The sequence below is a fragment of the Raphanus sativus genome, chromosome 7 (genome assembly GCF_000801105.2).
Source record: "Raphanus sativus cultivar WK10039 chromosome 7, ASM80110v3, whole genome shotgun sequence".
Taxonomy (NCBI): Eukaryota; Viridiplantae; Streptophyta; class Magnoliopsida; order Brassicales; family Brassicaceae; genus Raphanus; species Raphanus sativus.
In genome coordinates this window covers 11,298,800-11,316,127 of record NC_079517.1, presented here as the reverse complement: position 1 = coordinate 11,316,127, position 17,328 = coordinate 11,298,800, and the positions used below count along the sequence as shown (strand labels likewise).

The 17,328-nt window shown below is 34.4% G+C and overlaps 1 protein-coding gene across 1 annotated transcript; it reads left to right on the top strand.

The window, feature by feature from the left end:
- The first annotated feature begins 14,598 nt into the window (after positions 1 to 14,598).
- LOC108830067 (WAT1-related protein At1g70260) lies at positions 14,599 to 17,309 on the top strand. The gene is made up of 7 exons (XM_018603676.2): positions 14,599 to 14,957; positions 15,048 to 15,110; positions 15,846 to 15,962; positions 16,055 to 16,310; positions 16,407 to 16,565; positions 16,667 to 16,818; positions 16,916 to 17,309. The coding sequence occupies exons 1-7, from the start codon at positions 14,764 to 14,766 to the stop codon at positions 17,094 to 17,096; spliced, it is 1,122 nt and encodes a 373-aa protein (XP_018459178.1). The 5' UTR covers positions 14,599 to 14,763; the 3' UTR covers positions 17,097 to 17,309.
- Positions 17,310 to 17,328: the final 19 nt, after the last annotated feature.

Sequence of the window (17,328 nt, the reverse complement as noted above, 5' to 3'; positions counted from 1 at the left end):
CCTCCACACGCTCTATCTGCATGTCCTTTTTAATTGTGTGATTAGAAAGCATTATCCATTGCAGAATATATTAATAATGTCGGTCGTTAAATTTGTATTTAATATTGCAGATTTCAATTATTCCCCAAAACATCGAAAGATATATTATCACATGCTGGATTCACTATATTTTTGCTCTGTGATAAATGATTTAAATAGCTGTCTAATCTTCTAATATATGGATCTACATTAATTTGTTTTACCCATGATTACTGATAGACAATACTTTTCTTTTCTGAAAAGGGCAAATAGACAATGTTATTATTCACAAAACAATTATTTAAAATAATCTATCTAATACTATTATTTGCGAAGTAATTTTTGCAACAGAGCTTTCACGTTAAAAGTTAGAGTGGGTAATATTGATAATACCTTAATAAATAAGATATATAATTTAGTTAAAAATAAAAACGAAAAATTAATTTATTCAATTAGATAATTGATTAAAATTAATAGTAGTAAGATTTATCCAAAATATAAAAATATTTTAAAATATAAATATACTTTCTATATGTATGTTGTGTTATTATCTGTTTTTTAACTATAAAGTTAAAAACATAAAGTATATAACTAAATATTAATCAAATAAAATTCATAATTTTATATAACTGAAAAAGAATATTAAGTGACTTTTAAGATTTATTTCTATATAATAAATATGTGTACAAAAAAATTTCAAAAAATCATAATTAATATGTAAAAAAATTCAAACGAAATAAAATAATAGTTTATTATCATAGTCTTTTAGTTAGTAGCACCTATATTAATGAGTAATTATAAAATATTAGTAATTATGATTTAATATAATAAAACTCAAACATAAAAGAATTTAAGCTTTATGAAATCTGATAACTCATTAAAACTGATATGATAAAATTATTTTTAAAAATAAAATAATAATTCATATACATATTTTGTTATTATCCAAGAATATCTTTAATAAATATTAAAAAAATACTTCTATATATATATATATTATCATCTAAAAGAATATATTTTAATTATAAATAAAATTAGTTGCAAAATATATAGTTAAAAATATATATACTATATATATATATATATATATATATATATATATATATTGAAGCTTTCAAGAAATTAACATAATAATGAATATATATTTTGATAAATAAATTTCATATATATATAATTAGTTGCAAAAGTATATAGTTAAAAACTATTTCTACTATATATATGGAAGCTTTCAAGAAATTAACATAATAATGAATATATATTTTGATAAATAAATTTCATATATATATAATTTTATATTCTGTAAAAAAGTTTAAAGATATAAACAATAACTTGAGCGGACACAACATCTAGAAACGATATTATCCTTAATGAATTTGTAAATATAACACGAGTTTATATTAATCAGATTTTTTTAAAGTTAATTCTTGTATATTATGTTGTTATATTAAAATAATTATTTATGTTAAAAAAGTTAAAAATAATATATAGAACAATTTATCTATATCTTATTTGTGAATTTGTTATATTTTAAAAAGAATTTATATTAATAATATTAATTATGTTTAAAATAAAATAATTCTTATATATTGTGTTGTTATCTTAAAATAATTATTTCTATAAAAGTTACAAAATTAAGATATAAAACAATCTATCTATCTATACTATTATTGAGAATGTCAAAAAATACTATTATTTGAGAACTGAATTTTTTTATTTGTTATACTCTCTACAATTATAAGTTTAGTCATTTTTATGATTAATTATTAATATTAATTAATAAATAATTTTAGTGATTTAACTGATAATTTATCATTATTTTGAAAATAATTGAAATAAGCTGAAGATAATATCATTGCCAAATTTATACACTATAATTTAGTAATACTAAGCTATTACATATATGTTTGTATTATATTTTGGCTTAGTAATATTAAACCGTCTCTATTTATATATATATATATATATATATATATAAGAAAAAAAGAAAATTGGACCAAACAAAAATAATTAACAACATAAAATAATTAATTATAATGATTGATCTTTTTATTTATAATACATAATTATAATTATAAAGGTTCACATAAGACAGAATAATAATTTATCTTTTACTATAAATTTTTAGGACAATTAAAATCACTTATTGTGATAATTTCTGAAAAAGTTGGCAGAAGATTCAAAATTATTTATACTATTATTTGCAAAATAATTTGTTCGTTAATTATTAGATATATTTATTATTCTTAATAAATAATTAAGTTATATTTGTTAATATATAATTATCCATGAATTAAAAACAAATTTCATTAGTTTGGTAATCATCATTATTTAAAAAATTATATATTATATTATCCAAAATATTTACATCATATATTTTAAAAATACATATAATTTATGTATATTTGAATATTTTAAGTTTTTTACGTAACAAAAGATATTTTATTAAGATAAAAAATATTGAATATAAAAATTAATATTTAGTTAATTATTAGATATATAAATTATAGTATATCTGTTTATAATTTTTGTAAACTATTAAGCCCGCATGTGCGGACAAAACACCTAGTAATAATATAAAAATCATTAAAACTGAAAACATCAAATAATGTATGATATTACTATTGGTGTAATATTTAGTGTCATGATGCAGAGGACAAAAAAAAATTGACATCAAAACATTAAATTTGGTATAAAGCCATTGTATTTCGGAAATGATTTTTATCAAACATTTATACAGAAATGCTATTCACTACAGTTAAGCTATTTAGAAAATTGCTTTGACAATATTGTTGACGTTGTGTGCGCTATTAATTAATTTAGAGATAAAAACAAAAAAAAACTCCCAAAATTTATCTCCACTCCAGCCTCCAGGTCACATTTTAGAGAAAAAAATTGACAAAATTTATCTCCACTCAAGGTCACATTCTAGAAATTTTTATCGAAAGTATGAGTCATGTTTCGACTAGATAATAATGAGTTTTTTTTAGTTTTTACAAAAGACGAGAACAAAAATTTGTGCCATTCTCAACACCTAAAATAATTCGCACCGGCGTTCGAAAATATTAGGAATTCGCACCGAAGGTGCAGTCTGCAGCAAAGACAATATTAGGAATTCGAAAAATATATAAAATTAGAATGGTTTGAAAATCTAAACTGAAAATCTAAACCGGCGTTTTTTATCAAAACCGGCGTTTAAAAACCTCCAGTTTAGTGTTAAAAATGGCTTCTCCCAACTCCTGGTTGGATATCGCTCGTGTTTCCTCTCCTGACCCTACGGCTACGGCCGGCCTGCTCAGCCGTCCTCCTCTGCTGCCAGATCCCCCAGACCCTTTCCAATTCCCTCTCTCTCTGCTTCTAAATCCCTTCTGAAAAATCCCTTCAGCCGTCCTATTCTCCCTTCGTCGTCTACTACTCCCTCTCCCACAACCACCGCATCCATCCCTCCCCCTATCCCTGCAGCTACCCAGCCCTCTCCTCTTCTAAATATTTCTACTACCGCCCAATTGCTAGCTTCCTTCACTATTTTCCCTTTACCTCACTGTTCACAAAACCTAGTTCTCAACCTACTACAGTACCTTATCCAATTTCTGATTATCCTCTTGTCCAAGGTCCCGGCCTTCTTGGCTCCGGTCCTACTGCTACTATCAGCTCCTCCCCTTCCCTCTCTACTGCTACTATCGGCTCCTCCCCTCCCCTCCCTACTGCTAACCATCTAAAAAATGGTACTGACATTAACCTTCAGCATAACCACCACCCGATTACAAAGGCCCCAGTTAACCAAACTCCTTCTTTAGCCGCAAAAGTTAAAGCTAACACAGACAGAACCCTCCGCAGATTATCTCCGCAGAGCTTCTCCCCTCTGGTGTGCCTCGTGTCGTCATCCCTGATGAGGTCTACCAGAAAGGAGCTAACCTCCACAAAGAGTTTCTGGTGTGTAAATTCTTTGGTAGAACTCTTGCATACAAGCTTATCCAGAATGTCCTCAACTATTTGTGGGGCAAGGGACGTCACCTGGAGATTCATATGGTCCCAACTACTAAATCAGTGCTACTAAGGATTCCTAATGAATCTATCCGACAGAAAGTACTAACCAAGAAGTTTTGGTATGTGGATACCTCAATGTTTCATGTCTCCCAGTGGACACAGGATGCTGTCGATTCTACTCCTTCACTGCAACACATCCAGCTATGGGCTCACCTAAAGGATGTTCCCTTTGACCTCATCCATTCTGAAGGTTTGAGCCACATAGCGGGCCAAATTGGCGAACCTAAGGAAACAGATGACTGGACCCTTAGCCTCACTAGCATCAGCATCGCTCATGTTAAAATGGAAGTCAATACCTCCCTGCCATTGCCTAAGATAGTGGAAGTGGGAAGATCAAATGGATCCTTTGTTGAAGTGGAGGTTGAGTACCCTTGGATCCCTCCTATTTGTTCTCACTGCAAGGAGTTGGGGCACATCTCTCGTAATTGCCTCCTTCTCCCTGAACCTCCAAAAACTTTTCCCTCTTCTAAAACCCCAGCCAACAACCCTACTGCTAAGCCTACTTCTAACCCAACCTCATCAAAAATTTACTGCTATTCTTGTAAGGCTCAAGGGCACTTGATGAAGAATTGCCCTAAAGGTCCTCATGAATGGATAGAAGTTTCAGGCAGGAAGAAACAAACTTCAGATCCTATGGATAGTCAATCTTCTGAGGCATATACCTCTCCTGCTGCTGAGGATTCGGTACCGCCAGGAAATGCAAGCGCTTCTCACTCTGCTGCAGAACCTGGAGGCGGTTTAATACCCCCTCCTGACCCAATTACCTCCACCTCCTCCCCTCCTACTACTATGGAAATTGACCCCCCTCAACCTTCCCAATCTCTTCCTACTCCACTACCTGATACCACCCTTCCTCTCCCCCCCTCTTCTCCCCCATCTTGCCCTCCCCAAACTGACCCTCCTTCTCCATGTTTATCAGATACTGTCCTCGCCCTCCCTATGGTTTTCCATGCTAGACCTATCGCTCCTCTCCCTAATCTCCACCCTCCAGCTTATCCTAAAACCAATCCCAAAGATCCTTCCTCATTCAACCCTTTTTCCACTAAACCTTTGTCAAACCTTAATCCCTCCCTCCCTTCACTTGCCTCTTCTTCCTTTGCCATTGTTGCCTCTTCTCCATCCCTAGATCCTTCCCCCATTCCATCTCATCCTCTCCCTTCCCCCCACCGTCTATAACCTGCCACCTGACCCGCCCTCTCTTGTTGAGGGTACCCCCCACCTTTAATATGTGTACAAAAATCTTTTTTTGGAATGTCCGAGGACTCAACGAACCGGACAAGCATCGCCCCTTTTTGCAGTGATTTTCCTCTCACAAGCCACTAGTCGGTGCAATTTTAGAGACTCATGTTAAAGAACCCAATCTGAATTCTATTCTATCTACAGTTTGCCCAAACTGGTCGTACTCTTCTAATCACAACACCAATGCATATGGTAGGATAATCATCATTTGGAGACATCCTGCATATGTTCAGGTTCTTCATCAATCACGGCAGTCCCTCACTTGTGAAGTTGAGATCCCTGGCCACACCAAATTCACCTTCATTGCTGTCTACGCCTCTAATCTGCGAGAGGAAAGGCGTGTGTTATGGGATGAGCTTCATGAGATCCAGACCACATTATTTTTGGATCATAGGAACTGGATCATTGGAGGAGACCTTAACCAGATTACCCACTTTCAGGAGCACTCCTCTTCTACGGTGGATCATCTATCTAGTGATATGATTGAACTTCAAGACCAACTCCTTGCTCTGGGACTTGGAGACCTCAGATACCAAGGCTCCCATCATACCTGGACTAATAAATCGCCTTCTGCCCCAACAACAAAGAAACTCGATCGTGCACTGGTTAATGGAGCTTGGATTGATTCATACCCTGATACCATTGCCACTTTCCTACCCTATGAATTCTCAGACCATACCCCCTGCTTGATTGACCTCTCATGCCCCCTCCCATCAGCCGGTACCCGCCCCTTCAAATGCTTCAACTACCTCTCTAACCACCCATCCTTCCTTGTGACGGTTGAAGCTGCATGGATCCAGAGTGGAAGCATTGCGTTAGACCTCCAAATGTTGGGATTTAAGCTAAAATCACTTAAAGGGAGTTAAAAACACTGCACAAAGAGAGATTTTCAGATATTGAAAAGAGGGTTTTAGAAACTAACTGTTTGTTAAAAGATGTGCAGGAAAAAGCTCTGGCGAATCCAACCACAGACACATTTACTGAAGAGAAAGCACTTATGGCTAAATGGACGTTCCTGAGGGGAATAGAGGAAGCTTTCTTCAAGCAAAAATCGCGCATCAACTGGCTTAGACTGGGTGATCAGAACACTACCTTCTTCATCAGAATTGCAGCTGGGCGCAGATCCTACAACTCCATCCGATCGTTGCTACTTGGATCAGGAATACTAATCACTGATCCGACTCAGCTGAGCATGATTGCACTGGATCACTTTACGCAAATCCTGGCGCCTGCATTCTTGCCTATGCTAGTCTCATCTCTTCAGTGGTTCCTGGAACTAATTTCATTTCGCTGCTCTGACCACCACAAGAACATCCTAGCCTATGTCCCTACTGCTGCAGAAATAGAAAAAACAATTCTCAAGATTAATCCCAACAAGTCACCGGGTCCAGATGGGTTCACCTATGCATTCTTCAAATCATCTTGGAGAATTGTGGGGTCTGAAACTGTCGCTGCTACTCAGAAATTCTTTGCCACAGCTTTTCTTCCTGCTTCAACGAATGTAACGATCCTTACTCTCGTTCTAAAGAGGCCAGGAGCTGCCTCGATCACTGATTACAGGCCTATCTCGTGCTGTAATACGACCTACAAAACAATTTCAAAGCTTCTTGTCAAGCGGCTAAAATCGATTCTTCCTGAGGTAATTCTTTCAAATCAAACTGCTTTTGTGCAGGGAAGACTCCTCATTGAGAACACTATCCTAGCTTCTGAGATTGTTCAAGGGTATCACAAACAGGGAGGTCCTAAAAGAATTACTATCAAAGTGGATATTGCTAAAGCGTTCGACATAGTGAGATGGGAATTTATTTTCCAGTGCTTGAGAAGTCTGGTGATGCCTGAAATATTCCTACAATGGCTACAAGCATGTGTTTGCACTACCTCATTTTCGTTGGGTTTCAATGGATCTATCTTTGGCTACTTCAAAGGAAAACATGGGCTGAGACAGGGGGATCCTCTAAGTCCCTATCTATTTGTGCTAGCCATGAACTGCCTATCTCTATCACTAAACAAAGCAGCTAGGGAAGGAAGATTTAATTATCATGCTAAATGCCACAAAACAGAGCTCACTCACCTTTGCTTTGCGGATGACCTCCTGATCTTCTGCGATGGTTCGAGTGGATCTGTCTCTGCTATACTGGAGATTCTTCAAGACTTCGAGCAGCGTTCTGGACTTGCCATCAGCATCGAGAAGACTTCTATGTTTGCTGCTGGTATCAAGCCTCATGAGTTGGAGCAGATAAAATTGGCTACAGGTCTCATAGAAGGAGCATTACCAGTGAGATACCTTGGGGTTCCGCTCTGCACAAAGAAACTCTCTCTCACCCACTGCGCCCCACTCATCCAGTCCATCAAGTCGAAGCTCCACTCTTGGATTGTAAGATCTCTCTCCTTTGCTGGAAGACTCCAACTACTCTCCACTGTGATTGCAGGAATCATAAACTTCTGGTCTTGCGCATATATCCTCCCTAAAGGCTGTCTTGCAGAAATTGATTCTCTAAGTAGTAGGTTCCTATGGAAAGGGAAGACAGATGGGCAGGGCTCAGCAAAAGTGGCATGGGATGCAGTTACTAAGCCTAAATCAGAAGGGGGATTGGGGCTTAAGAACTTATCTGCTTGGAACAAAGCGGCGACGCTGAAACTGATATGGATACTGTTCTTTAAACAAGACTCCATTTTGTCCACCTGGTTCACGAGTGAAGTCCTGCAGGGAGATTTAAATAACTTTTGGGTCATTAATACCAGACAAAAACACTCTTGGATGGCTAACCAACTAATACTCTTGAGAACCGTAGCTTACCCTTGGATTAAGGTTGTTGTAGGTAATGGTGAAACCACATACTTTTGGTCCTCCAATTGGGCGCCAATGGGGAATATAAGAAGCTTCTTGCAGGGTCAAGCCTCCTTAGCTTTGGGTGTAAGATCGGACAGTACACTTGCGGAACTGTGGGACATTGATCACTGGATACTACCGGCTGCTAGATCGGATGAACACCTCAGCATCCTATCCTACCTCACTTCTCTTACGCTCTCAAGTGATGCAGACCACTATGCCTGGTGCCCAAATGGTACCTCGATGTCGCAGTACTCAACGAGAATCATCTACAACTTACTAAGGGAATCGTCGCCACTGGTACCCTAGAGCAAGGAGGTATGGTTCTCAGGAGGTATCCCCAAGCACAAGTTCCCAGCCTGGCTGATGGTCCTCAATCAGTGTCCTACTAAAGACCGCTTGTTGAATTGGGGACTACAAACGGATGCGCTCTGTGTTCTCTGTCGTGCCTATGATGAATCCAGAGACCATCTCTTTTTCCAGTGCTGCTACTCAAAGGACCTCTGGGATCGAGTGGCTCACAAGTGCGATCTGACCTCTTCTTCAAGCTGGGAAACTACTCTTCAAAGCCTCCGATGCTCCCCGGGAACGAGATTGCAGAAGAAGCTTCGATTACTCTCATGGCAAGCGACCATCTACTTGATTTGGTCGGAACGCAACAGCAGGATCCATAGGAATCACTTCAAATCCCACACTGCCCTCTTCCGTGAACTTGACCATCTGATAAGAAACATAATCGCCAGCTTCCGGTTTAATGATCCGGCTCAATCGTCGGACCTCCTATCTTTCTGGTTTTCCGATCATGAGATGAAGTGAAGAAGAAGCTAGAGCGTTTTCTCCTCATCGTTACCTCCAAAGATCACTACCTCTGCTGGGCCAGGCCCTTGGTGTTGTTAGTACTTCCTGTTTGGGCTTAATATTTCAGATTGGGTACTTTAATTGAACTCGGGCCGCTTGGCCCACTAGCTTAAGCTGTAACATTTTGTTTCTCATGCATATAATAGAAAATCGTTTGGCAAAAAAAAAAACCTCCGGTTTTTTTTTTGAACGTCTGGATCGATTATTATCGATTAATTATGCAATTACAATGATGAGAATATTACAAAGACAATTTTACAGCCGACAATTCTACCACCATGTGAGAATACCCGCCTGACTGCACCACTCTTAGCCGTCCTATAACATTCATGTTCGATGGTACGCCCTGCACCAAACTGAAGATCTCCTATAACCTCTGGTTTAAGTTTTGCATTTTAGTGTTTTTGCAGTTAGTCACACAAAATATTTAAGTACTCTGATGTTATGTTATTTTCTTAAGTTATCTACCGAATCCCCTTAAAACTAATGATGGGTCCACCACTGTTCGTACGTAGTTCTGCGAGCATGGTACTCCAATGTCTACGGTTCGATGTTCGAATAGTCTGCGCCGTTTGACCATAACCACACACACACACAAATATCTCTAGGGATCAATCTATATTTTTTTTTTTTTGACGAAGGGATCAATCTATATTTATATATTGTTGAAATTCAATATATAAATGCAGCGCATTTCCCAATTAATCGACTCTAGATATAAAGTATTAGTACATAAATAAATAAACCAGAGGCACATGATGAACATATTCCGTGAATATCAAAGTACTAATACTTTATACTTTATGATCTATGTACTAATACTTTATGATCGCAACAATTCTTTGATCTGTTAACCAAATTAATATGGATTGCAAGATATTGGAATATTCAAATATATATATATATATATATCTGAAAGACTGAAAATAATGGGATATTTTTTGGGGGATCGGATCATAACTTAAATCTTGCATGTGATTAATTTGCCAAAAACGTTAACATGATTATATGCTGACAAGAATCGTTGATCAATATCATTTTTGCCAGCTTCACTTCTCATTTAGCCCATACAAATATTACATCTGCCAGCACAATAATTTTATAACCAGTGAATGGATGATGAATTGATGATACTCATATGTTTGTTGCAAACGTATGATTGGTTGGTTGCTTCATCAAAAAAATTTGACTCAGTATATGTTTTTAGACTCATTATATATACATAAATGCATGCTGCCCATACTCTCACGTGTTTTAGCGAGCTCGGTGTCCGCCGTTTCAATTTATACACTTAGAGGTGTATTCAACTAAGTGTTTAAACATAAATTTTAGAAACATATTTAAAATCCACTGTTATTGAATTTGACATTTTGTAAAATACTCTAAAAATTCACTGTTGTTAAAAATATTTTAATTTGTGGTGTTTTAAAGTTTTCAGGTGATTTTAGGATGTTTGGGAAGAGTTTATTAGTTAAAAAAAAATAAAACTTAAATCTCATATTTTTAGGTGATATTTTAGAATAGTTTAACAAAAATTACCTAAATCTCTGTAATTTATTGAAATCATCTAAAACTCCATTAAAAACATCAGATGTTAAATTGAATACACACTCTCCTTATATTTAGGGATACTTATACTACAAAACTCTCTGAGGAAACAGGTTTTGCGCCAGCTGATGCTGACCTCTTTTCTATTACCTGATCACATTCTAAGCTAACGTTGAGATTGATTGATCACAGAACATTTGTAATAATTTATTGTAAGAAGTGAAAGAACATTTGTAATTTATCATTTAAAGCATACAAGCTTAAAAGAAACATACAAGGTTAATCAATTCTATTAAAACAGGAGTGTGCCTTATTGATATATGTTGTGTTCACTTTTTAAATTTTATTACTGTCTTTTAATACACATTTAAGACACCTTATTTAAATTTGGATAACTGCCAAATTTAACTAACCGCAGTCCTTAGTCCTTATTAATCGCCTAACCATTACGTAAGTTTTATGTTTAGGGATAAATCAGTTATTAAAGTGGGCTTTATATCAAGATTTTTACGTAGCTCAAATGTATTATTAGGAATTTGTTTTGTGTTAAAATTTGTTATCGGTTTTGTAAAGTCAACTTTGCATAGTGGCAAAACGTTTTGCATATTGGCTGTCAGTTTTATAAATGCTTTTATTCTTAAAATTATTTTAGCTAGATATTATTTTTTCTTTACAATTTGGTGGACAATAGTTTTTTCCAGAAATAAAAGCCGCACAGACAAAAAAATATTTGAAATGTTGATTTTGTTGGATATAATCTGTATATCTATTTTATTAAATTATGAGCATGGTCTATTAATATAGATTTAATCCAACTATTTTAGTAGAATAGATTAAAATCTCTTATTAATCATTTAAGAAAAATATTTATGTAAATATTTTTCTTAAATGATTAATAACATAAATATAAAAATTAAATTTTACAAAAAGAATATCCGTCCTTTAAATGATATAAATTTTTTTAACATATAAAAAATTACACAAAAATGTTACATACTTACACAAAAAAAAACTAAAAAAATTACAAACCAACATTATACATGATTACAAAAAAACTGATATATTGGCATATGATTACAAAGAAGTGAATGTATATCAGATCAATTTTTAAATTGCTATTATTTTATAAAATATATTTAATTTAAGATTTATACACAAATGTGATTATAAAGAAGAACACAAATATGTAAAGAAAAATTTAAATATGAAAATTAAATCCCTAAAGAAAAATTAAAACAAAAATATATTCGCCTTCTGAAAAGACAGTCAGAATCTATCATTGATATAGGTTTAGTCCAACCATTTTAATACAATTATTAAAATTTCTTATAAATCAATTAAAAAATATTTCACAAAGAAAAACATAAATATAATCAAAAACACATATAAAATTAAATTTTTAAGAAATATAAAACAAAAAATATTTCCGCCCTTCAAAAGGCGGATCAAAATCTACTAATCATATGATCAAAATTACAGTGACAACATTCGAACTTTGATCCCCAACCGTAGAATAACAGTCCAACCACGAAATCACCATAAATTCATTATATTTTTATTTGTAACCGTGCATTAATGCGGTGTTTATAATCATATGCATTACATACCAAAACCTATAACTAATTCCATAAGATTCATAGAGTTCTAGATTTTTTTTCCACTTAAAGCGTATACGACTGATCTTCCATGATTGAAAACGAAACAGATAAATTGATATCGTAGATTAGATTTACATGGCAAATCCTAACAATCAGTAGTTCACCATAAAACAGTTGATTATCATGACGAATCATAGAAATTTGTTTTGTTGGTTATTTTATTTTTGTTCTAGTATTCTACAACATTTGTTGCTGGTTATCAACATTTCAAGGTTAAGTGTAACTAATATAACGATTTGCATAGTCAAGCTATAGTTCGAAAATTATTTGGAATAAGGCGATTTTGTTTTTCTTTGAGGTACCGTTATAACTTCATCTGCCAACAATATCTTTTAGCAAAAAAAAAAGACTTCATATGCCAACATATATCTTCTCCTAAAGAGAAAGTATTGGGCCTAACATAGGCCGTCAAACTCACAACCACATAAGCATGAAAGTAAACTAAACAATACATTTTTCTTTACTATATTCATATCAATATTTGTTTAATTTCTTGTATTTGAAGCTTAATTCAACCCTAACCAATTGTAGCTCATAACTTGGTCTTAATATCACATTGAAGAGCCGCATCCATAATTATATTAAACAAGAAAACACAGATGTTTTTCTTTCAATAGAATAACATGTTTATTCTGTTTATATGTTAATTGATTTCGTTCTTGGCATGGCTGAACAAATTATACAAATTTTAATATATTTTTATAAATAGCTTTCATCATTAAGATGTATGGTCACTCAATTTGATCCAATGGTCAGAGTTCTGAACCCATTTTCAAACTAATTCATATATAAGAACTAAGATTTACATATTAACTGGAAATGATATTACAGCATTCGATGAAAAGTTCCAATTATGCATGTGTATTCGATTTGTATGATTCAAATCAATCAATTATTGCTGTTTCAGAATTGGTATATAGTCTAAATAAGCATCATCAGAAAACTCACCGGCCTAGCGTCAGACCTAATGTTTACGAATTAGGGAAGAAATTAAATAACGTAGAACCATCATCATAACCTAAATTTTTTGTTGGATGAATCTGATACCACTAACAACCATTACAGTATCAAATACTTGGACTCTAATGGAGGGTTGACGAGAAATGACACCTTTCTTCAATTCATTTTGATAAAAAATATCGGGTCATCATTTTTATCGTTATTCAATTTGGACCCATCATCTTTATATTTTCCTTATGTGGGTCCTTAATCAACCGCAGCCAGGAGTAGACAAATAGCCTGGCCTACCGTATAAATTAATATTCTGATTGTAAATTTACAAGATTTTACGTTGCTTATGTCAGCCAAATGCCATGTCGTTTCCTTTTGTTTTGGCGTTTAAAATACTCTTTCTTCAGTGATATTTTGAGCAAAAATCTGAGATTGAAGTTTTTATTTTTGTTAGCAGAAGTTATGGTCATATCCCATGTAATCGTAATGGAAAATGCGTGAACCATTGTCACCCAACCATACTAAGAGAGGTGTATTCAACTAAGAGTTTGAAGTGATTTGTATTAAAATGACAAATTCACTGTTATTCAAACGTGGATTTAAAAAAACACTTTAAAATCCAGTGTTATTGAACTTGACATTTTATAAATCACTCTGAAATCCACTGTTATTGAACAAATTTTAAGTTAGAGATTTTAAAATGCTTTAAGTGTTTCAGAGTGTTTGAGGGAAATTCTTTAGTTATAAAAATAAAAATACAAATCCCACTGTTTTAGATAAAATTTCAGATTGTTTTAACAAAAGTCACACCAAATTCTCTAATTATTCTGCAATCATCTAAAAACTCATTAAAAATCAAATCACTTCAAATTTCAGATTCAATACATCCCCCTAAATCATTCGATCACTTACTATCTGTTAACTTAGATATGTCATTTGTTCTTCATCATAATTATGACTTTAATCAATATATTTTATGAAAACAACATTGAATCAGTTAGTACACCCTCATTACATGGGAGAGTGGGTGCTTTATATCATGACATTTACCAATCTAAGTTGAAAAAGGTATGTCCAAACACAGGGTGTTATAGAAAGTATGATGATGTATTAGGAGAATCCACGTAGGTTACAAGTTTATCATGATCTCTAAATACGTTTTGAGACAAAACGCGACGTAACTACATAAATAAATGATCTTCAGATACAGCATCACACTATTTGGATTTATGTTTAAACACATGCCAGGAAATAAAAAATGGAAAAGAATGTGACTTAAGCATCTCACCTTTAGTGCAACGGTGGAGTCACTCGTGTAGCTTCATCACGCTAGTAAAGTAGCTTCACCTCTTCGTGAAAGGTTATATCTGAAAAATAGATAATGATAAATATTAAAAGAAATGTGACAATTCCTCTCCCTTTATAAATGATAGAGAAATGAAACCAATAATTCCGTATCCTCTTCAATAGGATTGAAGATCTTCTTCACCTCTCTTCCTCTCTCTCTCCTCTCCCTCTCCCTCTTCCTCTCTCTCCAAATCTATCTATATTTGCCGAGATTCCTGGAGCTAGGAAACACCGTGCCGTTTATTTTTTCAAAAGTATAGAAAGAGAGAGATGGAAGTTAAGGTTAGAGAGTTTGTGCCGTTTGTGGCAATGGTGATAATGGAGGCATGCACGATTGCTCTTACAATATTGGCCAAAACGGCTTTAACGGGAGGGATGAGTCCTTTTGTGTTCGTTGTTTACACAAACGCTTTAGGATCTATTCTTCTTCTTCCCTTTTCTTTCTTCTTCCACAGAAATGACAGGTCGGTCACGTGATCCATAATGTGTCCTTACTCCATACGATTTAATCTTTCATACTTAATGGTTTTGGTTATGTGATGATATTCTTGCAGAACTGAAGAATCTATCTTTTCGTGGCCACTCCTCGTTCGTGTTTTCTTTTTAGGCTTCACCGGGTGTGTACTTTTCTTATGAATAAAGATTCTAAATATTGGGACTTGGGTGCCTGACTTTTCCCAATTTTTTTCTTTCACTAACAATAATACGACGTAACTAAAACCAGTTAAATAATACGAGGAACTCTGTGTTGCGAAACTCTGCACACGTATGACGTATCAACCACAAAATGGCTTGATGAATATTATGCTCCTTCCATTTCACAAATACAATATTTTTATTTATTTACGTATATTAAAATATATTAAATATTTATCACATTATTTTATGATTATCAATTTTTAATAAAGTTAACCAAATAATAATTCAAATCAATTTAAATCATTTTTAGAAATTTGTAAATATTTATAGAAACACACAAAAAGTTATTTTTAAAAACATTTTTCAAGTTGTTCAAAAAAAAAAATTTCAAAGTTTTTTATCTTTGTAAAACGGAGATAATATTATCACATGTCATGAATTTTCCACGTCATCGTATTTTCTCGGTTTTAATATAAACAACTAGACCTAAAGATATTTTAGTATTTTGTATCATGGCGTTTCTCTGTGAGCGGCATAAATCGCACAACACGTTTTCTTTGTGTTGTTAAATATAAAATTAATAAAAATTGCATGGCGTTGTGCCCAATTATTTTGCCCATTTGCTCGTACACACGTGCCTACATGCATTTTAACGTACTTATTCATGCATATACACTAAGACTGACTGTGCGGAATATTTTAAACATGTGAAGGATATTTCTATTCCAAAACTTAGCATTTGTGGGACTAAGCTTCAGCTCACCTATAGTGGTATGTGCAATGGGATTACTCATTCCTTCATTCTCCTTCTTGCTCAATCTTATCCTCGGGTAAGCCATCTATCATCACAATTTCACAATCTGCATATAATTAAATGTAATATTTAAATATTATAACCATCTATATATGTATGGTAATATAGAAGGAGCAAGTTAAATTGGAGAAACATGAGCACGAGGGCTAAAGTTATGGGAACAATAATCTCATTAAGCGGAGCATTCGCTGAAGAATTGTACAAAGGTCCCTTCGTAAGACCAGCGTCGTCTTCTTCCCCAACTCGTCTTCTCAAATCAATCCCTAAACTATTGGTCTACTACAACATCCCTGACAACTGGTTCCTCGGCTGTATCTTTTTGGCTGCCGCTGTTTTTTCTGTCTCCCTATTCAATGTTATTCAGGTATACTCAACAACAATATGAACCATCAATAATACTGAAACCATCTTAATGCATGCTATTCAATTATGAGACTAATGTTTCTTTAATCTTTGGCAGACAGGGACGGTCAAAAAGTATCCACACGTAATGAAAGTGGCTTCGCTTTACAGCATAGTTGGGACGATCCAATGCCTAATCTTTTCGCTGTTCATGGAAAGAGACCTAAGTGCATGGAAGATCGAACCTAACTTCGATCTTTGCCTCATTATTGCCACGGTAATTTATTTACTGACTTTTAAGATAAATAGTTTATATACAGAAAAAGAAGAAGTGAATCATATCGTTTACGAACTTTTCACGACGTGAAATAAAAACAGGGAATCTTCGGAAGTGTAATACGGACAAGCGTACAAGTAAAGTGTACCCAAATGAAAGGACCATATTACGTGCCATTATTCAAGCCCTTTGGCATATTTTGGGCAACACTCTTTGGCACCAGCTTCTTCGTCAACAGTCTTCACTATGGCAGGTCCGTTACCAGATCACTAATAACCGTAATTATTTCGTAGCATATTATACTACCAATCATAAGTGTTGATCACTATATGATTGGTGCCTGAGTGCAGTGTGTTAGGCGCAGCCATAGGTGGCGTTGGATATTACACAGTTTCTTGGGGACAACTGAGGGAAACAGAAGAAAAACAAAATCCAAAAGAAGAAAGAAAGCCCATCAAAACTATTCATCATTGCGAGGAAGATGAATACAAAGTTCCATTGCTTATTAATCAGGAAGAAAGTCCTGTCTGAATAAGAAAAGGAGGGTCGATCGTTTAAATATTTGCTTGCCCTCTTTCTTTCTATGTGGCGTAAATAAGAAGAAATGCGTGTGAGAGTGTGTTTATATAAGTCGTCAGTGTCAATGGGAGATTGCTGAAGTAGGCTTTTTGGTCCGAAACGCAAAACCCCCCAATGTACCAATGTAAATACATGTTTGGATATCTAGAGCACTCTATTAGAGCATAGTCATCGCAGGTTGCTG